At 31.4% G+C, this 25,432-nt stretch overlaps 2 protein-coding genes across 2 annotated transcripts; one reads left to right on the top strand and one right to left on the bottom strand.

The window, feature by feature from the left end:
- Positions 1–11,269: 11,269 nt before the first annotated feature.
- On the top strand, positions 11,270–14,958 carry LOC145108289 (uncharacterized). Its single transcript, XM_079045316.1, has 3 exons — positions 11,270–11,782; positions 12,399–13,497; positions 14,549–14,958. The coding sequence occupies exons 1-3, from the start codon at positions 11,315–11,317 to the stop codon at positions 14,788–14,790; spliced, it is 1,809 nt and encodes a 602-aa protein (XP_078901442.1). The 5' UTR covers positions 11,270–11,314; the 3' UTR covers positions 14,791–14,958.
- Positions 14,959–19,820: 4,862 nt separating this feature from the next.
- On the bottom strand, positions 19,821–23,654 carry LOC145108288 (rhamnogalacturonan I rhamnosyltransferase 1-like). The gene is made up of 7 exons (XM_079045315.1): positions 22,707–23,654; positions 22,379–22,446; positions 22,202–22,290; positions 21,935–22,100; positions 21,341–21,835; positions 21,095–21,252; positions 19,821–20,394 (listed from the first exon to the last, which is right to left on the bottom strand). The coding sequence occupies exons 1-7, from the start codon at positions 23,047–23,049 to the stop codon at positions 20,145–20,147; spliced, it is 1,569 nt and encodes a 522-aa protein (XP_078901441.1). The 5' UTR covers positions 23,050–23,654; the 3' UTR covers positions 19,821–20,144.
- Positions 23,655–25,432: the final 1,778 nt, after the last annotated feature.

Raw genomic sequence — 25,432 nt, 5'->3', positions numbered from 1 at the left:
CGATAAACTACTTTTTAGCCTTAGTGATCTAAATGAAATTCGTGTATTCGTTAAACCGATAATTTTCATAAAAAGAACGTCTAAATCTGACTTCGTATGAGGAAGTTATGATTTTTCTAAGTTTCAGTATAGCAGTATACAATTAAAAACTCGAAATAAAGATCGAGTGATTTTTAGCCGACACAACCTAAACGATAATCGAAGGTCTCGTCAATAGCAGTACAACGGTAAAAAGACAAATGAAAACGGACGTCAGATGAAGAAGTTATGAATTTTTAACGAATTTTCCTGTCCCGGTCTGTTAAAAATAATAATATTAAAAATAAAGTCAAAATTAGCCGACGGAGTCTAAAGGAAAGTAATAGAGTATAATATCGCCTACGCGTGCATATAAAGAACGTCGAAAACGGAGCTCGTATGCGAAAGTTATGAATTTTTTAAGAATTGGGCACAAAATCCGAGAAATCTCGCATGCCTGACACGTGTCTCGGTCTCGGCCTCACGAGCCTGCCCCGTTTCCGACTTGATGAGTCATCAGAAGCCAGCTGCCACCGAGTCCGACGTGTGTCGCTGAACCTCGCAACCGAAGGCACGACCCAGTCCGAGACCGCCACCTGCCCTCGCCTCGTATTCGACGCCTGGCTCCCCCTCGCATGCGACGCGTGTTTCTTCCTTCTCCCCTTCGGCCGAACCCTCGCACCTATATAAAGGGAGGTGCGAATCCTCCCGGTTTTGGTTGGAAAATTCATACTTTTTACACATTAGACCCTCTTTTTAGCTATTTTACAACCCCCGAAGCCCCGAGATCATATCTAACACCTGAAAAACGTCCCGAAGTGCCCGAAGACCTCGAGAAATTTATATTTTCGGTTTGAAGTTTAACCTTCGCAAGGCCCGATTTTCAATAAAAACTCCCGGTTTTCAATAAAGCTCCCGGTTTTCATCGAAGAAAGTTAATTATAGAAACGAAGTGCTGCTCAAATTACTATTTTAACCCTCGGTTATTTCACGGTGAGTTCAAATTATAGGAACAATTGTATGTTATGTGTTATATGTTCAATATGCTTTCCCGTGTTTTTATGAAAATGTGTTATACCTTTGACTTGAAGTGAATGACTAAGCATCACTTGGGTACTGGTATGTAGCCTTTGACCATGAAGTGTATGAGTAAGCATCACTTTGGCACTGGCAGAATGCTGGATAGGGCTGAAAGCCTGTAAATTCTAGCAAAATGTTTATTTTCTGTGCCACTTGGGCTAAAGTCTTATTGATGTATATCAAGTTGAAATTGTCGTATCTCATTGATTGTAGATCTTCGAATCAAATTATTTGTTGATATGGAAAGCATGACATATGATATTCATCTGCCTTTGTTGTTCTTTGTTCCTTTTTGCTTCTGTCATATTGGTATATATATGGCATAACGTTATATTGTATATATTTTTGAACTCACTAAGCGTCACTGCTTATCCCTCTCAATGTTTAACTATTGCAGGTAATAAGGATCCGGTATAGACATATACTGTTGGAAGATTTAGAATATTTAATAATATTACTTTTGTTTTTAGTGATCGTGTATGTATAAAATTATAATTTCCTGGGTAGTTATGTAATATACTAAAACTCGGTCGGTTTGTATCCAGTCTTTTGTAATTAAACTATCAATGTAAAATATTGTTTATAAATATGCATGTAGCATGTTTTGGAGTAATATGATGTAATTTTAGAGATGAGTTCTCTCAAAAATATATCTTAAAAACATTAATAAAAAAATCTATAAAAAATTATATACGAAACAAAAAATATAACTTTAAAATATAATAAAAAACTCAAATCATAACTTATAAAATATAAATAATTTAATTTTAAGATTATGTATGAGATAAAAAAAATATTTGAAAGGTATTTATATATAAATATAAAAATTTACGGTCAAAAACAAAATATCTATTTCCACATAATATTTCTTTTAAACTTGTATTATCTTATATCAAAGTAAAAACAAAATATCTATTTCCACATAATACTTCTTTTAAACTTGTATTATCTTATATCAAAGTAATAACTTGACATGGATTTAAACAAATGTGCTCTGAATTTAGCAAAGAAGATTGTACTCTTACGATATATAAAAACTTGGATTTTGTCCAAATGTCAAAGCTATAAGTAAAAAAGAAAAAAAAAACCGAACTTCATTAAGAAACAATTTACCAATGATCTAAATGTTGGTTTCTTTGACTCACTCAAGAAGTTATTTGTGAAAAAGGAAAAGGGTAAAACTGTCCTAAATAATGTGTATTTACTTCGGAACCTATTTGTCAATGGAACAAAATTTGGATATTTGTCCCACTTAGAAAGGTATTTGTAAAAAAGACAAAAACGCCCTCATCAAGAAGTGTACTTAGTACTTCTCTTTCTCCCATACTAATGTTTGTGGGTTTAGAAAATGTAAAAAACAGAAATCGGATAAAATATTATTTTGCTGCTTACATTGCCAACAAATGTCAACCTTGTATCTACCTCCTCCTTGATTGCCTGTCTCAAAATTAGTGATGAAGAATACCTATAATATATATGGAAATAGGGCAACTAGTTTCTAAACAATAACATAACCTATTTAATCATTTAAACCCCATAATATGAAAAAATTTCTAGATTAAACATAGGTCATACTTGGAACTTATGCCCTTGCTTCCAGATTCAATGTCATATCATTCTCAAATTACAATCAAGTGTATAAACTCATACATACCTGTCACCCTGCTCACTATCTGCATCAAAATCAAGATTTCACCGACTGAATCCTTGCATTACAACATAACCTACAGTGAAAAATGACCTAACCACCGAAGCATTGCCATTAAGAAAATTTTCCTTACCATTTTTTATTGGTTTAATAAGAGACAAGATTGTAAGAAAGGGAGGGAATACTGTCACACCAATTTATAACTTGATAACCGTGAGAATCATCTATCTTTTGAGCTTTGAAGACAAAGTACTTGTATGCTTGGGATGTGTTAAATGCTTGTTTTGCTAACCATTTTTATATCAGGAGTGGACCTCCAGCAACCTGACAATTACAAAAACTCCAAAAGCTATATAAAAAACAAAACTTAAATATAACTGTTGAAATCTCAAATGGCAAAAATAAGTAAAGTGAATAGAAACAACATTTACATCTTTGGAAACAAAAAATAAGCAATTTTTTGTTAACATTAAAATATATGAAACAATTAAGATCATTTAATAGACAAAAAGATGATTGTAAAACAAATTATAAAAACCTAAATTATATTCTAAAGCATAAGGTTTGAAACATAGAGTGAAAACAACAACTAAACATAATACTGAAAACAAAGCATCCTAAAGTCAACAAAGTTAACACAAACATATTAAAACCAACTTATAGAAACATCAAACCTCCACATCCGACTCATCAAGGAGTTTCATGGGTCGATTCCGATTGTGAATGCAAACCCTGACTTTCTTTTTTGGTTGTATGACATCCTCTTCCTCATCATCATCTGAACAGAGGTCCACAACTTCATCCCACTTCCACTGTGTTAGAGCTAAAACCCTTTTTCTTTTCCTTTCGAATTGTTGATCTTCTTTAGCAATTTCAGAAACCTGAAACAAAAAATAAAACATCATAAACTATTAACAATTGATGAAAAGTCGAGCAATTTTTACCTCTTCCGAAATAACCCTTTCCAAAATGGATTTATAAGGATTGAAGTAAGGAGAATACTCAATTATCTCAGTAGAGTCACTTTCAGAATCAATCGATTTGGCTGATATTGTTTGAAGGTCGGCAATTTCATGAACGCCTTCAGTGTTCTTCATTATGCAACGATAATAAATTAAAATCATATATCAAAAAACATAGCAAATGGCAAAAAATAAACTATAGTTAGATTGAACAATATAATAAAATCAACGATTTAATCAATTTTGAATTGAGATAACTACAATTAAGCAGTAAAAAAAGTATAATTTTCCAACCACGGAAATCTAAATCCAAACATCTATTCAAGAAATTTTACCTTCGGTGAAATCTCAGTAGAGTCACTTTCAGAATCAATGGATTTGGTTGATATTGTTTGAATGTCGGCAATTTCATGAACGACTTCAGTGTTCTTCATTATGCAACGATAAGAAATTAAAATCATATATCAAAAAACATAGCAAATGGCCAATAATAAACGATAGTTAGATTGAACAATATAATAAAACCAACGATTTAATCAATTTTGAATTGAGATAGTTACAATTAAGCAGAAAAAAAGTATAATTTTCCAAACACGGGAATCTAAATCCAAACATCTATTCAAGAAATTTTACCTTCGGTGAAATTTCTTCTAACGGAAAAGCCAAATTCTCGTCCATGATTGATCAACCAATAGATAGATTTCAAGTGATGGAATAGTGAATACATTCAAAGAAGCGACCTCTTATATAGGCAGAGCAGTTACTACAACTACCTGATGTTTAGGGCTTATGGAGGTGGGCAATTGAAGTCGGAGGGCAAGGAGGTTATCTATGAAAGACGACGAACGTCCTAGGGAGAAAGTGGAGTTTCTAGAAGGAAACATGGAAGAGAAGTTGGAGGTTGAAGACGTACTGGGCATCGTGGACAGTTAGCTACAATTACCTGATGTTTAGGGATTATGGAGAAGTGGGGGTTAAAGACGTAATGGGAGGAGGTTGAAGCCATAACCGAATCACTCTTTGAAGGAGGTTGATTAACCGATTGAATGCTTGTTGGAGGGGACAATCGGCGATTCGGCGATGGTTGAGAACGTGGGGCAACGATGAACTGCCATGGAAAAGCGTAAATAGGGAGTTTATGCAGTGAGGATCGCATATGAAGAAGATCGGATGGCTCAAAATCCTCAGACGGTTATTCGTGACCCGAGCTTAGTAATAATAATAACTAGATTATAACCCGCGTTAACACGGGGAAACGTATTAAAAAAATTACCAAAACATTTATATATATTGCATAATATATATAAAAGAAAGTTTATGACTATTGTTATTATTAAAAGGTGAAGAAGAAACACTGAAATCGATAAATATCTATAAACATTACAAATTGATTTTTTAGAGTTAACGTGAAAAAAAAAATTTCAAGTTCTTTTCATCAAACACGAATGTAAGATTGTTTACCTGATGTTGTCATTTGTTCAACGTAGATGATCGAATTGAGAAGCAATAGATGTAAACCATTTAGAAATTATAAAAGGTTTGTCGTTTGTATAAATATATATACCAGCATGTACCGATTTTTTTAAATTATGTGATATCTTAAAGATTACGTGATTTCAAGATTAAAATATTAATATCTTTTTTGGATATTATGTGATTTTAATTGAAACATTGCAAGTAGGTGTTGGGTATGTTAATATTAGTTTCAAATAAAATACAACATGAAAAATGAATGAATCAAATAATACATGTAACTAACAGAATAAGTGACATAAAATCAAAATGAAAGACAAAGCAACATACCTTTTTATTACTTGAATGCTAACGTCGATTGAGAAATATGAGGGAGTTTGGCGGCAGTAATGTATATATACCGATTATTTTGGTTTGTTACTAAGGGATAAAATTTATCCATTATTTGAATTTTGATTTTTAAATTTTGAATTAGTCTAGATAAATGAATAGGATAAGTTTTATATTTGAATTATCCCCCATCTAAATCCCATAACTTTATCATTTTTGGTTAAGTTGTAAACTTTATCATTTTTGGTTAATAATAGTTTCTTTTTCCTTTTATGCCCTTAATACTCACCGCCCCTTATTTAGATTTTGTAGGCTGTAGCTGTTTTTTAATTTGATTTTTATGCATTGTATTTGGAAACCAACGATCTTGATTTTGGTTCCTAACATAACCCTTAATTCGTTTTATTTTCTAATTTCGCTTTTTATTATTATTATTATTATTTTAATTATGATTTTATTATCAAAATTAAAAACGGAGACAAAATAATAAGGGTGAAATCAAGTTTGGAGATCGGGTTTTAATGAGTGTGATTTTTAAAGGGTAAAAGAGGAAAAAGAAAATTTTATCAAGTGGATAAATAAAAAAACCAAGTAGAAGTATCACCTCCCATAAAAATCGAATACATAATCAGACATCCATATTATAACGATTCAACCAAGAAACATATACATTAATAAAATCATATAAATTTGAAAAAAAGCATCATACACATATTAAAAGGATTCGACAAAACAGAGTGATGAGAAGGATGATCTTTTTTTGCTTATGTCTTCCGCGGAAGATTTGTGACAGAAAGTCTTTGTAATCGTTTATTATAAAGAACTGAAATATTTATACCGTAAGTAAATATAATGATAATATGCAAGATAATCAATTGAAATCTAATTTAAAATAGAAGATATGATGGTTGAAATTGTATATGTTAATATTAACTGTCAGATTTTTTGAAATTAGAAATTAATAGTTTCTGAGATAAGATTTGAAGGTTATAGGAATTTCAAAGCTTATCAATTCCTTTTTTGTAGGGATTCGTATTGAGAGGTCTTTTAGGTTGAAATTGAAGAACTTTTATGCTGATTAGTTCAATAAGATATGCAATAAAATTATATTATAATTGCATATCAGTTACAAAAATACATATTGAACGGAAATAGCAAAAGGAAGTAGGGGTATAAGAGTAATTTGAGTTTTTCCAAAAAATGGATGTATAATGGGCACGTGGCAAATTAAGGATTATTTTATTATATTAAAGATTTTTCTAAAACTTAAAAATGTTACAAAATAACTAAAAATTTTAAAATTTATATAATAAGCAACCAAATCAAAGTATGATGATACAATAGGCACTAAATCAAACTATTTAGGTTCAAAATGAAACTAAAAATCATCTACAAAAGACACTAAATCAAATTATGTTTTGGTTATGTTCGTGTAAAGGTCTTCATCTTATTTTCTGTATTTACCTAAGAGGAATATAACGGCCATACTGCATCCACCAATTTAATTCTCCTTTATCTCTTTCCTCATTTACATGCATAGTGACTTCTTGTAACACTTGTAAATTTGAAATTTCTGTTGTACATTCATTTTCTGCAACTTTCTTTGCATTTGATGATTTATTGGACTGTCTCAGGACATGTTGCATTTGGACAATTGCATTGTGATTTGGAAGATCATAGCCCTCACCATTTTTGCACTCTTCACATAACCATCCATGTTTGGGAACTTCATTTGGCATTTTCTTCATACAATAAGTGTGTTCAGCGCCATCCATGCATCTACTACATATAGCAAGTAAATGTTCATGCCCTACATCTCCACATATATCACACACAATGACATCGACAACAACTTCAACATCCATTTCTGAGTAGTTTTAATCTGCAAAAATTCCAAAAATTCTTTATGAAATAAGGTTTTTTTCTCGAAAATTATTTTTTGTAATAAAGTGACATTAAACAATATTAAATTGAAGAATATGACATTAAAAATATTAAATTGCATAAAGTGACAGGATTAACCCTTACATTGTAGAAAAGCTGTAAGAACCCTTTATTTCCGCTTTGATAACAACCCTTATTTCCATTGTTTTCTATCAATAAAACATTTTGGCATGAAAATTTGTGAGGAAGCAATCGAGATTGATGAAGTCTATCAATGCCAAAAACTTAAAACTCCAAGCAAGAAATTTGATCACTCCTACGAAACAAATGGATCAGTAAAAACCTTAGGAAGAAAAATAAAAAATCTAGATGCTTCTCATGAGCACAAAACTTGAAATTAAAAGTTGAAGCCCAAAATATCTTACATGTATATTTACTGAATGCCATAACCACTCAAAAAACTCAAACTTTGTTATAAATGAGATTGTTGCATAGGAAATCTGATTGCCCCGTGAATAATTACACTTCAACACCACATTGATTACATCGAACATGCGGTGGGCATAATGAAAGGCATGAAACTACACCACATGTTCAAGTCTAAAGTAAACAAAATTGATGTTGTAAACATCAAAAAGTGGAATTACTAACCTTGTCTAGATAAATGAATAGGTTGATGATGCTTTTGTATTTTCAAATTCAACCAAATAATCGACCCACTGATATGAAGAATGAAATTAAGACGATTTCTTATAATACAGGAAATTGAAATCCATAGATTGTTGGGTGTTAGGGCTTCCATATTATACCACTATTTATTATCAACCGATAACAATCCGGATTTCTTTTCTTTCTTCTTCTTTCTTCGTCTTCAAGCACCTACATATAACAAATGTTTGTTAAGTTCTCGTCTTTGGTGGCTTATTTTTCGATTTGAATATGGGAAGTAGTTATGACATACAGACATAATTCGAATTTAGTATTTGTTCAATAAATAATGAATTGTTTTGTTAGGATGACATCACCATAAATATTAAGAACGGTCTAAGGGTTGAAATCAATCAAAGAAATCCAATGAATGGTTCTGATTGTTGAAGGTGACATTAGGGGTGAGCATGATGCGGTTTGGTGCGGTTTTTGGCCAAAACCGAACCGAAAACCGCAACTTCGGTTTTTTGAAATTCAGAAACCGCACCGTTCGGTTTTTATGCGGTTCGGTTTTTGCGGTTTTTTTCGGTTTTTTGCGGTTTGGTTTTTCTTTGCGGTTTTTTGTCAGTTTTTTTATTTGGTTTTTGTTTTGCATTTTTATTAAAACTCAGGTAACTCAACGAGTTACTTCGACTCGGATGAGAAGTGTTAATCATTTTTTGAGAAACTTTATGTAGAAATGAGGAGCGCCAAATTTTTCATCCCCAGTAATGTGCGACTCCTCAAAGATGTGGGTTAAAAGCCATAGACTTGACTCTCTTATATGAAATATGAGAATGATGAATGTTTTATCTCAAATGCGATGAGGATACTCTTATAAAGTTGAAAAAATTAAAGCCCAAATGATATCTTGGAGATGAACCGATATCAACACCTATTGGTTTGAAATCAAATGACATAACCACTCATCTAACGTGCTTCTAATGCTTGAGTATAATATGAGTTAAATATAATATTTGTTTCACAGGTATAAAAGATAATATCAATTAATGTATTCATAAAAATGATGTTATCATCACTAATACTCTTAATATTAAAATGTTAAAAAATATAATAAACATTATTTGTTATTGTAAATATCTCTACATTTATGCTTAAAAATATACAATAATCATCTGATAAGATAGATATTTATATTTATAGAAATTTTAATTGTCATGGTTCTTCGTTCTTACAAATATCAACACTTAATATATATATATATATATATATATATAGAGAGAGCTAAGTTCAGGTGTTTAAACTAATTATTGTGTAATAAAGTAATTATGCTAGTTCACTATCAAAAACCCTATTCCACCATAAAAAAACTTCCATCGACGTACACCACCTCGATTTACAACAACGCCTCACCACTTCCACCGATCCCCATCAATAATTGAAATCAGTTTCTGAATCTGAATGTACCCATTCCTCTTCAACCGCTCATTAGATCGAGCTAAGGGATCAGTCGATCGATGGGGACAATCAACGAGATTTTCGTCGACAAATAAGCAGAAGCAGCTCGCGAGGTAAGGTGGCATCAATCTTCGATGATCTGCCCTAGGCCTTCTTGATCTCATCTTTAGCAACCACAGATTAAGGAGGGTGAAGTAGTTGCGGTCGATGGAAGTTCTGGCGGTGGCTGGAGATTATGAACGAGGGTAGGAATCGATCTTTGGCGAGCCCCTCCTTATTACATTGTTCATCATCGGCGGTCCAATCAAGGGGAAGAAGAATGGATCGAAGGCAGATCGGATGGGGTTGCACGTGTTTGGACTGCACATAAAAATTTGATAGCCGAGACCCAAGAACTTGAGGGATATGCTTCTCTACTTTCGCATTACAAGGGCAACAGGTATCTTTCCAGTTTTGCCCTTTTGTACTGATACCACAAAAACTTGTAAATACGTGTATGATATGGATATTGGAGATGGTGAACCTATTCACAAATTGCCCTATTATGTTGATGCACGTAATTCTGATTCTGTTGGAATGGAATCATGAATTCCAATTCTGTTGGAATGGAATCATGAATTCCAATTCTGTTGGAATCTAAACTACAATCTGGTTTTGTTTTGACAGAAGTTGATGCTTGAAGAACGGACCGCAAATTTGAAAGTGATTCTAAGCATTCTCAGAGAATATTATTCTTACATGATTTGATTCATGACAGTTATTTTCATTAAATGTCTAATTTCATGGATGATTAAGGAAAGAGTTATTCTTTTGATAGAATAATCTACAATAGAATGATAAGAGTATATGTAATAATATATTCTGCTAAAATATTCAGGTCGAATAATATACATATTTTTTATTTGTTATTAGTGAGTATTTCATTGTCATAGACTATTATATAAAGTTTTTACTTTTTTAAGAATGTAATGAAAAATTTGAAGTTGTATCAAAAAATGTGTTATTAGTCGGTGTTGGCATTCTCATAGAATATCATTCTAATAGAAATATTTATTCTGAAATTCGTAGAGAATATGATTCTAACAGAATAAAATCGGGTTTAATTAAAAAAATTACGTTATCATTAAAATTAAAGTAATTAAAAAAATTAGAATTTTAAAATCAAGAGAGTTAATTATCCCAAAAAATATGGAATTTTCCTTTTTTAAATTTATCTCAATTGTCTAAAATACCATTAGAATGAAATTATACGGTATTTTTCAATTATCTTTAATTTAATAATATATATTAATCACTTTCTTAAATTAAGTAAAATGATTGGTCCACATTTATGCATACAATAACACAATAATTAGTTTAAATAGAATAACCTAAGCCTATATATATATATATATATATATATATATATATATATATATATATATATATATATATATATATATATATATATATATATATATTCGATGCGGTTCGGTTTTTTGCGGTTTTTGCAAGACTAGAAACCGCACCGCACCGAACATTTTCGGTTTTTGCAAAACTAAAACCGCACCGTCGGTTTTCATTACGGTTTCGGTTTATGTGGTTTTTTCGGTTTTTTCGGTTTGCGGTTCGGTTTTTGCTCACCCCTAAGTGACGTCGTTTCTGTTTTAATATATTGAGAGATTTTCCTTAATTTTTACATTAAAAAAAACATTTTTAGTTGGATAATTAGATTTGTCATTTTCTTATTATATTATTCTTCTATGATGATATACCTCATATAAGTAGAGCCATATATAATTCCCTTTCGCAACTGCCGACGGCAACAACGAGGATGCTGCCTATCAAATCAGAGCCTATTGAAAATCCGCCGGAGATTGGCATCAATTGCCTGCCGGATATCAAATTAGAGACCATCGAATACCCACCGGATGTTAAATTAGAGAGCTTCGAATACACGCAGGAGATCCTTCCGACCAAGCGTCTCAAAACCCTAAGCTCAGCTTCGCCATCACCATCACCATCTTCAAAGGGCAAATCCAAAGCTGTAAAAGAAGAAGACGATGATTCGTTGTGGGATCAGCAATTGGATACTTGCGGTGTATGTTTGTTGGAGGAGGGGATGTCCCGTCGAGGTTTTATCGACAGTTGCGACCATTATTTTTGCTTTGTATGCATCATGGAATGGGCTAAAGTCGAGTCTCGTTGCCCAATTTGTAAACGTAGGTTCTCTACTATTCGTCGCCCTCAAGATGGAGTCTTTCTATCTGAAAGAATCGTCAATGTTCCTGTTCGTGATCAGGTGACTGTTCTTGATTCATTCTATATCATATTCGTTCCTTTTTCTACGAGTATGACGTATAATTCGTATGAAAAGACTGAAGATCTTAAGTCTTGAAGTATAGCTTGCTATTGTGTGATACACGAAATTGGTACTCACTCGGTTCTTAAAACAGTATAATAATCAAACTGGTTAGCTTTCAATCAATGTGAGATATATTCACTTCACTCTAAATTCTATCACGAATATTGCAATAAATGAGATTCTGCATATCTTTGCAAATTGATTCATATAAATAGTGCATTTGAAAAGTAGCAAGGTTCAGCTTCTTTTCATCACAATTCACTATACGTTACGGATATTAAAATAAAATGAGGCATTACAACTGAAAAGTTTTATGATTTATGTATATTTAGTACTTACAACTCAAAAGGTTTTAACTTTATAGTTATTATGTAGTAATGACTAATCACTTGTTATTCTCCTCTCATTTATAAACTTTGTAACTTATATTAACAGTATATAAAAAGTTTTCCTCACAAAAAAGAAATTCATGTGTTTGATATATAAAAAAATATATAAGAGACATGATATATAATCTGTGATTTATATTTTATAATTTGTTTTCTTTTTTCAGGTTTACTATCACAATGGCAATGCAACATTAACACCCTCTGATCCATATTCACAAGTCAAATGCAGCATTTGCAGTCTTTCATCAGATGATCATCTTCTTCTCCTCTGTGATCTTTGTGATTCAGCTTCTCATTCCTACTGTGTAGGCCTTGGTGCCACTGTTCCAGAAGGTGATTGGTTTTGTCAAGACTGCAACTTTTCCAAAAATGAACATTCAAAAGTTGAAACGGACCCCACTTTTGAAAATGACACAACTTACCCTTCAACCTCTTCTTCTAATCCACCACTTCACTTCACTCAATCCAAAGTCTCAATCAATGACATTGTAAGAGAATCCAATTCATCATCTTCAATGGCTATGGCTGACTCTTTTGGTCAACATAAATTGACCCCACATGTTGACCGAATTTCAAATTCTTCAAATGCTTCAAATGCTAGAACTTTGAAGCGATGTGTTAATGTTCATGCGCGTATAAAAGTGTTGCGTGAAAATTGGGATGGATTTAGAGGAGGGGCTTTGAATTTTTCTTCAAGTTTTTCAAATGGGAATAAAGAAAGTCAACAGGAGTCAACTTCTAATGTTGATGCTGATAAAGCTTGGAAGATGATGGATATGGCTGCCAAAGCTTTAGGAAAGAAAAACCATGTTGGGAAAAAGGAATCAAAACTTCATGTAAAAAAAGAAAGATTGTTAAATGATGCATGTAAAGTGAAGCTAAATATCAACTATTTAGGGAGCTTTAAGAAGCATGAAAATGGTGGTGCTTCTAGAAACCAAGACAATGTTGAACGTGTGGTTCCATGTTCTAGAAAGATTGTTGCAAAGAATTGGGGGTATAATGGTCAAAATGTGACACGAAAAGATTGTCTTGGGGTTACTTCAAAGTCAAATGTTGTTGGTTCTAGTGATCGATCGTTGATAGGTGAAGGTAAATTGTGTGTAAAAAAGGAGATTTTTGATAGCGGTTTTAAGGAGAAGGGGAGTGTAAAGAAAGAGACACAAATTGATAGCAATATCAAGAAAGTTGAGGATGCCAAGAGTGAGATTCAATCACTTGTTAAGCTCAATTTAAAGCTTCTAAGCCGAGACAAGAAATTAGGTATGACCATTTTGCCCTTATTTTTCATCCAAGTTTGAGGCAAACGTTGGCGATTAATCATTTTGCGATTAAAATGTCTCTTTTTAAGGGGTGTTTGGTTTGTAGAATGTTTTTGGAATTTGTTTAGGGAATTGGAATATGAAGGAATTTGAAATTAAATGAATCATAACAAAAGTCAATAATAAAAATAGGAATCAAAATTTTACAATAGGGAAATTGTTAGAAAAGTTCCAATATTTTCAGGATAGTTACACTTTAGTCCCAAGATTTTTTTTTGAACATAAAAGTCCCGATTATTTCATTTTGGCTCAAGTTTACAAAAAAGTCATTTTTTTTCTTTTAACAGGAAATGACATATTATCGTGTTTTTACAAATAATCGGGACTTTTATGTTCAATTTTTTTTTGGGACTAAAGTGTAACTTTCCTGAAAAATTGGGACTTTTCTGACAATTTCCCTTTTACAATATCATTGGATTTTTGTTTTTGTTTATGTAAACATATATAATTAAAATTTTATTTTATTTTATTGAAAGAGAAAAAAAATTTGTTTTGTTTATTTTAGTATAGATGATAAGGCCTTTTTCAGGAAAAAAAATAAAGTTGAGGTTTAATCTGGAAAAAACACAAAATATAAGGTCTTTTATGAGATTAATTGATTAACCCTTAAATGAATCATAACAAAAGTCAATAATATAAATAGAAAAAAAAAATAAATAAATATATATATATATATATATATATATATATATATATATAGTTTATGTAAACATATATAATTAAAAACTTGCTTTGTTTATCTAAATATAGACGATGAGGGTATTTTGGTCTTTTTAATAAAGAAATGAAGAACGAAATTGAATTCCTTCCATCAATTATCAAACATAGAATTTGAAAGCTTCCGACGGTCCGTTTGGCAACCAAACACACCAAGGAATGGAATCTCGAATTCCAATTCCGTCGGAATCCACAATCCAAACACACACTTATAATCATGGCACATGGTATTAAAATTCTTCAAAATAATTGGATGCACTTTCATGTATGTGTAGATGTTGATGTATTTAAAGAAGTTGCAAGGCATGCGACACATTCAATCATGGCGGCATGTGGCATCGAGCAACCAAAATCACGATTCCGTTCCTTTGAAAAATTGGTGTGCGATCATCATGAAACACGCAAGAGGCCCACGTCTACTCTAATGCCAACTTCTTGTAGAGAATGCTTTTTCATTTTTGTAAAAGATGTCGTCAACACCATTGCATTTGATACAACTACCTCCTTTAAAAATTAATAAGCTTAGTTTAGATCCAATAGGTCAATAATAGTGTATCCGATGTATATACCGTATTATGCTTTCAGGGTGGGAGACTGTGGGCCAGCTCAGAGGTTGTTAGAAAATAACTTTTTCTTTTTATGAAATAGTGTTAGTTTAGTTCCAATATGGATTGGGCTTTATCAATCACCTACCAGGTTGTAGTGTATCTGATTTACATACCTAAAACGGTGGGATACCGTATTATGCTTTCAGGGTGGGAGACTGTGGGCTAGCTCAGAGGTTGTTAGAAAATAACTTTTTCTTTTTCTTTTTATGAAATAGTGTTAGTTTAGTTCCAATATGGATTGGGCTTTATCAATCACCTACCAGGTTGTAGTGTATCTGATTTACATACCTAAAACGGTGGGATACTGTGGGCTAGATCAATCACCTACCAGGTTGTAGTGTATCTGATTTATCTACCAGGTTGTAGTCATTTTTTAAAATTATTTTTCACAAAATATCCCAAAATTAAGTTTTTTCCAAAACTAGCCATCGAAACCACGCCTGCGGTTTCATCGAGCTATCCACGAAATCACGAGTCATTAGCGGTTTCATATTTATTATAAAAAAACGGATGGCCATTTCGTCCATACATGAAATCGCAGATGGCATAAGGCCATCTGTATTTTCCTCTCATCTCACCTGCGATTTTATCATTTTCTTTTTGTAATATGACATTCGAACATATTTGGTTCATTTTCATGACATATCGGAAGCTTATTGACTTAATATGTATTTTTCTTAATTTTTATGTAACCTGTTGCCATTTTGCTCCTGGTTTTAGGCCAAAATTTTTTATTTTCCGTACTTGGTATGTATTTTTCTTAATTTTATTATGTAATGTGTTGCTATTTTGCTCCTGGTTTTAGGCCACAAATTTTTTATTTTACAAACATATGCTTTGTGTTTGAAGAAATTCTAAATGGTGTGATTAGGTCTAAGTTTTGTTTTGGACAGTGGTGGAGCTAGAAATTTTTATATGTGGGTACAAACATTATCAATAAATATTCTATGTAGTTATCATATTCGAGACATTAAAAAACATGATATAATCTCTTTAGCTAGGGGTACAATAACATAAAACATGATTACAAATAAAAAAATTTATATACATAAAACAATTTTTTTGGGGATGTTATAGTACCTCCAACGCCCCATGTAGCTCCGCCACCGGTTTTGGATGTAAGTAGATGCAATTCTTTTTCCCATTTCTGATAACCATTCGCTTAATATTGTTGGTTTAAACTTCCAACCAAATTATATTGAGCCAATTAGTTGCTTATTCTTTTAAAGTTTATGGTTTGTATTTTTATATATATAGAAGGTTGATATCATCTCACCTGCGATTTCAGTTTTTTTTAATATGATATTCAGCCTATGTATTCAAACAAAATACTCCTACATGATTAGGGGAAATCACATAAGATCAAAACCGCAAAAAAGACATACAAAATAAAAAAAAATGAACAAAACTGTAGATGACATGACAATCTAGGAATATACAGTGTTGATGCACATTATGTGCATTTAAAGATGCCATGTGTGGTTACACTTTTTTTTTTATCGAATTTCGGGCAAAAAAACATACAAAATGCTACTACATTTCAACCTATATCATCAAACAAACAAGAAAACTATACATAGGATAATTACAACATTGTTAATCATGTGCCATCAGAGATAATTTCGTATCTTTGGATGTCAAAATGAGGGTGGATTTTTTTAGGGTTTAAATATAATGAATTACTAATTGTGAAACCCATGTATTACATGAGTTAATTTAAAAAGAAAGTTAAATATAAATGTCAAAATATTTGAGCACTTTGAATTTATAAGAAAATAAAAAAAATAATGAATTATTATAATTGAAATGCTTTTTATCTTTTAAATTTAAACAAATAATTTAAATAAATAAACAAAAGAACTAATGAGCTTTAATTTGAAAATTTTGAAATTAAAAGGTAAGTTCATTAATGAAATTGATATCCTATTATTACTACATTAATTGAATTTAATAAAATAGAAAAACTAATAAAATGACACGTGGAAAAAAAATTAATTCAAAATAACCACAAAATAACATTTGACAAATTGAATGAGAATGTGACATGTGACAAAAAAACATTCATTTATTAGAGTAGATTGGGCCACGAAACCGTAGATGGACCATGGTTTCGCAACCCATTCGACGAAATCGTTTGTGTGTTTGTATTATCTATGGTTGCGATAGCTATTTTTGAAAAAAACCCTGATTTTTCAATAGCTATTTTTGTAAATTCTTCTTGTATATATGTTAGCTAATATTGTTGGAGATTAAGCAATAAATGTGTAATTTACGTTATTAGACAAAATGACACTAAGTGAAAAGAATGTAACTTATGTTATGATACTAAACCATTGTCCTCAACTCTCATCACCTATCCTATTTTGAAATAAAAAATATTAATAAAATTATTAAAAACTTCGGATATCGGATATCCAAAAATTTAGAAAATAAATATCTGAACCCAAATCCGAAAATTCCAATTCAGAATTTCGGATATCCAAAATTTCGGATTATTTCACTTCGGATTTTCAGATACAAATATTTAAACAATCTCTAATTAAAAGTGTGTTCGGCAAAAATAGCTGGTAGTTGAAAGTTGGAGACTGTAACTTTTATTTATATATGAGTGTTCAGAAAAAAATAGTTGGAAACTTTTAAAACATGTAAAATTACATAAAAGGATTGATCTAAAGTACGACATTGTTTTTTTTATTTAAAAAATGATAAATAAGTTAAGTTAAATTAAACTATAAATGAAACTAACAAAACTGAAGGTCAAATTTAAAGGCAAAAGAGATAAACATGTTTTCACATAGTTTCGATTTCACCTTTAGAGGTGGAGGTGATATATGTGACAGAGGTGGCAACGATGGGGTCAGTTGGTGGTAGAGGTTGTGGTGGCGGTGGCGGTGGCGGTGGCGGTGGTGGTGGTGGGGAAAAAAGGAATGAGCGGCGCTAAATAATCATTTATGATTATAACTCTCCCGCCATGCAGATATGTCGGAGCGACAAATGAGAAATATGTTGCTGATGTTGAATATCAAGATCTCTATTTTTTCGGAATCTCAACGGAACCTACTTTTTAAGTATCATTTATCTTTAAATATATCAATTAAACTAATAAATAGTAAGATAATAGTCTAAAATATATGTATAATAATGTCTTATGTATAATATATTACTGACAATTAAGTTTTTTGCTAGTATGTCAAACATAACATTTAGTGTAACTTAATAGATTGTTTTTGGAGAGGATCTTGAAATGATTTGGGTGAAAGTAATAGACATGATGTTGATGGTAATGTTGGTGAAAGTAGTGGAACACAACGTGGAATCTACGGATAGCGAGGATGATGAAATGGTGGATCATAATTATGAATTTAATTCTAATGAGGATGATGAATACAATTAATGGATCATTTGTCGGACAGTAAGGGTGGAGTTGTTGATATTAAAAGGAAATAAAATCTATCGAAGCCAAAAATGTGTTCATTACAATGTTGATCAATCATGCCACAATCAATCAATCCCTCATGATCACAAAACTAATAAAACTAGAAATGTGGAGGAGATAATGCATAAGTATGAACATGCCTGATGCCTCATCTTTTAGATATGTGTAATTCACTAATAGCGGATGCTAAAAGATTGCCACTTGTAGTAACTTTGATCATTGCTAACGTTGTCTACTTTGTGGTCATAGTAAAATTGCACTTAAATATGGCTTAAAAGGGTATAAAGTAAATGAACACTTGAGGACTTGTAGAAACATTTCGCCAAACAACTATCTTATTCCTACACAAAAAACAGTAAGGCAACTTGCATAAATAGCCATTAAAGAAAACGAAAGGAAATGTAATTAAATTCATTTTGTAAAAGATTAGAAGATTGAAATTCGGCATGTATTGAATATATCCAAAGTGTGGTTGACAATTGACATCGAAGCCACTAACATACATGCCTTTAAACTCATTTCTTTAGTGATTATGCCACACATCATCCCTCAAATGATTGGGAATTTCATTTTCTCCTATATTGCTCTTTCCTTTTTATATATTTCTTCTAATATAAAATATGATTTACTTCTAACAATTTTTTTTTTATCTTATTATTATTATTATTATTATTATTATTATTATTTATGATTTTACAAGGTCCCAAGTCAACTACCTTGCATTTCCATATACGGCATTAATCATCATGTAAAAATATATAATGGATTTGATTAATGCCGCCCATTTTTTTGTAAAGAATGTGTTGGTGGTCTTCAATCATTCCCAAATGGCCAAATGCATTCATTTGGTATTCCACTAATGTCCATTTATTAAACAATCCCTAAAGAATATATTCAACAATCATTAGTTTATTACTATAATATACCATTGCATTATTATTATTATTGCACAACACACTTTTTCAAACTAAGGCTAGATGCCAAAAACAACATACATACTTTCATATATTTATGTACTATAAAAATGGTAAGCCCCATCATCGAACCCTAACAGTATTTTTAGTGTACCAAAGTTTGAACCCTAAAACTTCTGTATGAAATTCTACACCTCAAACAAAAGGGTTTCATTTATTTTATTACGACACTCAATTTTCAACTTTTTTTTTATTTAATATGACATTTTATTTTGAAATAAGTTAAAGGTAAAAACTCACCCCAAACCCATCATTTGGAAGTAAATATTGAAGCTATCAGTATTTTTTGACGTACTAGATTTTGAAATATAATTTTTTTAGAAATTCTACACCTCAATCATCAAACTTACATCAATTGTGAGATGCTATAATAAGCAAATTAATGAAAATAAGTTGTTATTTCTTGCATTTTACCCTTCAAATTATCCTCTCAAATCTCACATTTGCCATAAAAATCTTGTTATGCCACTAAAACTATATCTTTGCCTAACAAGAATTAAACACCCCTACATGTATCAATAGTCTCAAATACGACAATATAACCCTGCAATATCAGGGTCGTTTTTCTATACATAAACATGAATTATTGACATTAATAACATCTCATATAAAAATTAAAAAACCACATTAATAATAATAATAATAATAATAAATATAAATAATAATAATAAACACCATTCCATTTCTGTTCGTGTAACCACTCTCATCTTCATGCATCTCTCTCTCATCAAACCATGTTTCATCTTATGCCCTTGCATCCACACATTTTCACAGATCCTCTCAATGGCACAGAATCATAATCTTCTTCTTCTACTTCATAGAAAATTACCAAAATACCCCCCCGAAAGACTTGTTATAGGATGCTAACAGGTTCATCATCTGATGGGTGTAAACACTCTTCTGGATTGGCATAAAAGTAATCTTCTTCTTTGGGTTTATCTGAAATAACCAATCTTTTTGTGGGATTTCCCATTCTTTCTTGATGAACTTGTTTTACAGAAATGGAAAATTCATCCCAATTTAAAATTCCATTTGTGTATTTGTCTATTAAATCCACCAAAACTCTCCTATCCAATAGAATTGTCTTCTTGAATCCCAAAAATCTGAAAATCATTTTCACATAATTAATTAGCTTCATTTCAATTCCAAGATAGTGTTTTGTTTGCAACAAAGGAATGGAATATGATATGTTATAAATAAATTCACAATTATGAATTAGTTATATATATATATATATATATATATATATATATATATATATATATATATATTCTTTAACACCACTTCCATTTGTGTTTTTAAAAAATTTCAAAACTTTAATTTATTAATTTTTACTTTACAAAAGTAGTAGAAGTATTTTTTAATATTATAATTCTATTTCAAGATTTCATGGTATGTGATCTTACATTTTTTTGTTAACAATTTTATTAAATCATAGATTTTTTTTTTGTTCTTAGCTACTTGAAATACATACAATGGGTTTGATAAAGTCTCATGATTTTGGGAAAATCACATAATCTGTCATTTCCTGTTAAAAAAAAAAAAAAAAGACTTTTTCATTAATTTGGACAAAATATTAAATAATCGGGACTTTTCTGTTCAAAAAAAAACTTTTAGGACTTTATCAAAAATTTTCCCAAAATAACGAGGCTTTTCTGCATAAAACCCTACATATAATATATATTTTAGAGGACATGAGATGTTTATATGCAATTTATGTAACGATATATCTTTATCTGATTAAAGTTTATTATTCCAAAATAACATTTTTTTTCTTTACTTATCAATTTAATTTTTTATTACCTTCGATGCCCTTCCACAACTTTAGCCATGTTTCCATCATAAGTAGGCACAAAAATATCACTCTCAAGTGCCACAAGATAATCCAATGCTGCCATTTGAGATGAATGATTCTGAAAATACTGAAGATCATCTGCCCCTAAAAGTGTCTCCTTTCTCACCTATTTTAATTAACAAACACATTCCTTATATACCACATTTTCTTGAAAACTAGGCAAAAAATTCAAGATTCTTAAAAAAAAAACTCACCAGTTTTGGGAATGCATCTTGAAGACTATCCATTCTTCTTTTCCCTCCATATATTTCACCAGCAGCAATGTAAATCTGGATATCACGATCAATATCAAGTGCCTTAAGTGTAAGGGCAGTTTCTTCAGGAGTCAAAGGGCATAACCCGTCTTTTCTTTTTAAATCAGAATTTATGATCTTTTCTTTCCACCATGGATATGCATATCTCATTCGTGTTAACTCTTCTATCTCTTCATTATTGCATCCTTGTGTACACCCAGAGAAAGCCAACATGTCCATTTCGTATCTCAAATGAAGCACTAAAAAAGGTCCGTTTTTTCTCAAAAGATTGACTACACGTTTTCCCAATTCTTCTATTTGTGTTGTGAATCTTAAAGCACCAAAGTTTACTCGACACCTCAGCTTTTGGAGTTCTAAGGGTTGATTGTTGTTGGCTAATCGAGCATCTGTTCTATTCAAATGCACAACTTTGTATTTTTGAATCAATGGAAGAATCTACACACAATGAGAATAAAAGTATAATTAAACTGTATACAGATTACAGAATTAAAAGAAAGAATACAGAGTTACAGAGTTACAGAGATAAGATATTACCTGGTTATGGTAGTAGGAAATATCAGACCAGCTAACAGGAGGCATGGTGTGCACAATTCCCAATTCGACCCTCTTTTTAAGCCTTGGTGGAAGCTGTTTAAGAACACGTACTTCATCTCTTAAGGATGTGATGAAATGATCAACATCAAAAATGTCCTCAAACTCACTGAATTTCAAGAATTAGAAGAATTAGAATCGAGATATGTGAATTCCAATATGTAGGGAAGATGGATTATGTAATATGTATAAGTTGAGTATATAATATACCTTGGATCAGACCAGAAAGAAGTTTTATCAAGCTCGGGGACTATAAGTGTAACATTTAAATATCTAGCAATTGCAACCATGTCGCAAATCTGTATGATTATTGAAAAAATTGTCAAGATAGTGATTGGGTTGTTTGATCTGATTTTGTGAGTTGAAAGGTGTGAAGAGAATACTCACAGCAGAACGCATTTGATTGAGTCCTCCATTACATGAAACGACTAAGTAACCGTTGTTCTTGTAGACCCCTACATGAAAGAAAATGTCAAATTCATGACTGAAGAACAGTACATAAAAATCATGTGTGTTATTTGTTCACGGGATTCTTTCATCATCATTATTGAAGAAATCTAAACCCACCCTGTATTGAATTTGGAAAATCCTTGATAGATAATCATAATTACGTATAATACATGTAAACAAATGTTGAATCGATCGTACAATCATCGCTGTAACAGCAAATAATGAGAAAAAAGAAGAAACAGAGACAAGAGAAGAAAGAACTCACTCTTGGGTGGAAGGACTCTGGCTGGAACAGTGGGCAACAACTTTAGATCTAAAGCAGAAGCAGAATGTGAATCTTGAGTAAAGCAAGAAGGCCAACCTTTCAAAACCCTAGGTCCCCATGTACCCCCTAATGCTGTAAGCTGAACGAAGCATGTCCACAACAACACAGTCGTCGTTGCCCTAATTAACCACAGCTTCATTCTCGGAGACCTAGCATTCACCATTGAACTTTTTAACTTTTCAACTCTACAAACTCCCAAGCTCTTCAACCCCATTGTACCGATTGAAAACCTCTTCTTCTGCTTCATCTTATCTCTATCGTCTACCTTGCACATCTCTCTCATACATCCACAACTCAAACACTGATTATTTTAGTACCAAAAGAAGGATCTGGATTGATGAAGATAACCGCTAAATTGTCGCCGCCGGAACGATATGAATAGGATGTAATATCGAGATCCGAATTTTGTAGGGAACGCAATTATGGCGGATCCAACTACAATTTAATGGCAGACTTGTCTACCATGAAATAAGCAAGTTTTGCAAGTTTTTCGGTGATATTAATTCTCAGCAAAATGCACCGTTTTTTCTCTCATCTAATTGCACATAATTACTAGGTTTTCAGGGAACCATTTATGGACAAAATTATACAGAAATAAAAAACAGCGTTTATTTCACAAGCGCATTGAATTTTTCTACAATCCTCAACCAGATTTTAGAATCTACCGACAAAGAGCATTTGAAAGAAGTCGATTCTGGTTTCAACCGGAGAGATGGAAATATAAGCCAAATGGTAGTGGGGCGGCGGTTCTGCGGCAATAGATGAGAAGTTCGCCGGAATGATGATGTGTCGGTGGCCGGCAAATGAGAAAAGATGAGATGGAAAGAGCAGAGAGAACACAAAGTGGGGTTTGTAGCTTGTATTGAGATTTGTGATGATGCACAGGTATCCATGGGAACTTATGTACACTCGCTAAAATCCATACTCTTTTTGTTCAATAATAATAATATAATACATAATTATTTTAAAAAGAATAATTTATTAGAAATGAAATTAAATTAAAATGCTTTATCAACTAAACAAAAGTTGTTGGCTAAGGTTTTTAATTTTTATGCCACCCCAATAAATATCATGTCATCTTAATAAAATTAAAAAGTTAAAATACCTTTATAATAGAAAAAAGTTATTAAGGTTTTAATAATTAAAAATTATAAATATGATATATACACTCATGAAAATGATTAAACAAATTTTTTGATTTAGTTTTTTATTGGTTGAAAGCTATAGACCACATTAAAATATTGAAAAACCATTCTTTTACAAAATTTGATCAACAAATCACTGTCAAAAAAACTATATTTGAAAAAACTCTACTGAGGAATAAAAAATTTTATTTTAAAAAGCTTTTGAAGGCTATTAGTGTGGATACTCTTAAACATCATCTCCTACTCATCTTTTAATTTTTTTAATCAATATTAATAAAAATGGTACAAATAATATTTTACCTTTAACCATATATCATTTTTTTACATCAAAAATTATATCTATAGTATATATCTTTTTTGTAACTTATATTATTTGTTAAAAACACTTATCTATTAATTATTTTTTTAACAAATATGTATTATATCTTTTTATAATAATAATTGCTTAAAACGTATTATCACAAAGTTACAAAAAAAATTATTAAATAAAAATACATAAATTTGTAACACATTTAAAAAAAACATTTAATTTCTATATGAATTCCGGTTAAACTTTATTTTTATGAACAATTAATATGATTTATCCACTACGTCTATGTAAAACTTTCTTCTTTATTTAATAGATTTATACCTTAATACAAGTTATATTTTGTTTTAAAATATGATTTAAGATATAGCATGATGTTACAAATATTAATTATTATATGTAATTTATAAGCATGATGTTACAAATATTAATTATTATATGTAGTTTATAACTAGTTAATTAAAATAAATTGGAAATGTATAAACTTAAAATGATAAGAGACTAGAATTATCAAAAGAAAACTTCCAATTTATTTTTGGAAATGATAGTATTCCTACATATTTGGAATAATACTATGTATTTAACTGTAAAGTTGTTCGGTATGGTACTCACCTACCACACTCCATCTTCTCTCCACCAATCTTAGAGGAGATGATGTTCGTCCAGAACCACGGCGTCGTGAGGCCAAGAAAGAAAGTAGAGGAAATAATAGAGAAAGAAAAAGAGAACGGGGCGTTGTGAAACATCCAAAAATTATGACCCAAAAATTTCATTTTTGATTTAAGTAAAAACAGTTATTCCAAACATTGTTTATACATCCCAAACAAATAAAAGTGTCAAACATCATGAAAATCAGAGTATGTCCCACAAACAAAATCCATATGGTGTGTGCGATGCAATCAACTCGAGCTCTTCCCCTTGGAACCGGAGGTACCTGAAACATAAACTAAAAACCGTAAGCACAAAGCTTAGTGAGTTCCCCAAGATACTACATACTAATCATATCACATAACGGGCTCCACCCAAAGAGATACGGGCCCCGCCCACACTCGCATAATGGGCCCCGCCTAATGAGATACGGTCCCCTCCCACACTCGTATAACGGGCCCCGTCTAATGAAATGGGCCCCGCCCACACTCGCATAACGGGCCCCGTGTAACGCCCACGGATTCAGGATAGTCAATTTAGAGACAATGAGCGTCAAAAATGACTTT

This window comes from Lactuca virosa, chromosome 4 (genome assembly GCF_052849685.1).
Source record: "Lactuca virosa cultivar CGN04683 chromosome 4, Lactuca_virosa_CGN04683_v6, whole genome shotgun sequence".
Lineage (NCBI taxonomy): Eukaryota > Viridiplantae > Streptophyta > Magnoliopsida > Asterales > Asteraceae > Lactuca > Lactuca virosa.
Note: the sequence above shows the minus strand (reverse complement) of the source record. Positions and strands in the feature narration are given on the sequence as shown.

Coding starts and splice junctions, on each gene's coding strand:
- LOC145108289 (XM_079045316.1), top strand. CDS start 11,315: ATGCTGCCTATCAAATCAGAGCCTATTGAAAATCCGCCGGAGATTGGC. Junction 11,783..12,398: donor ATGTTCCTGTTCGTGATCAG/GTGACTGTTCTT, acceptor TTCTTTTTTCAG/GTTTACTATCACAATGGCAA. Junction 13,498..14,548: donor AAGCCGAGACAAGAAATTAG/GTATGACCATTT, acceptor ATGTATGTGTAG/ATGTTGATGTATTTAAAGAA.
- LOC145108288 (XM_079045315.1), bottom strand. CDS start 23,049: ATGAGAGAGATGTGCAAGGTAGACGATAGAGATAAGATGAAGCAGAAG. Junction 22,291..22,378: donor TCAATCAAATGCGTTCTGCT/GTGAGTATTCTC, acceptor ATAATCATACAG/ATTTGCGACATGGTTGCAAT. Junction 20,395..21,094: donor GTTGTGGAAGGGCATCGAAG/GTAATAAAAAAT, acceptor AATGATTTTCAG/ATTTTTGGGATTCAAGAAGA.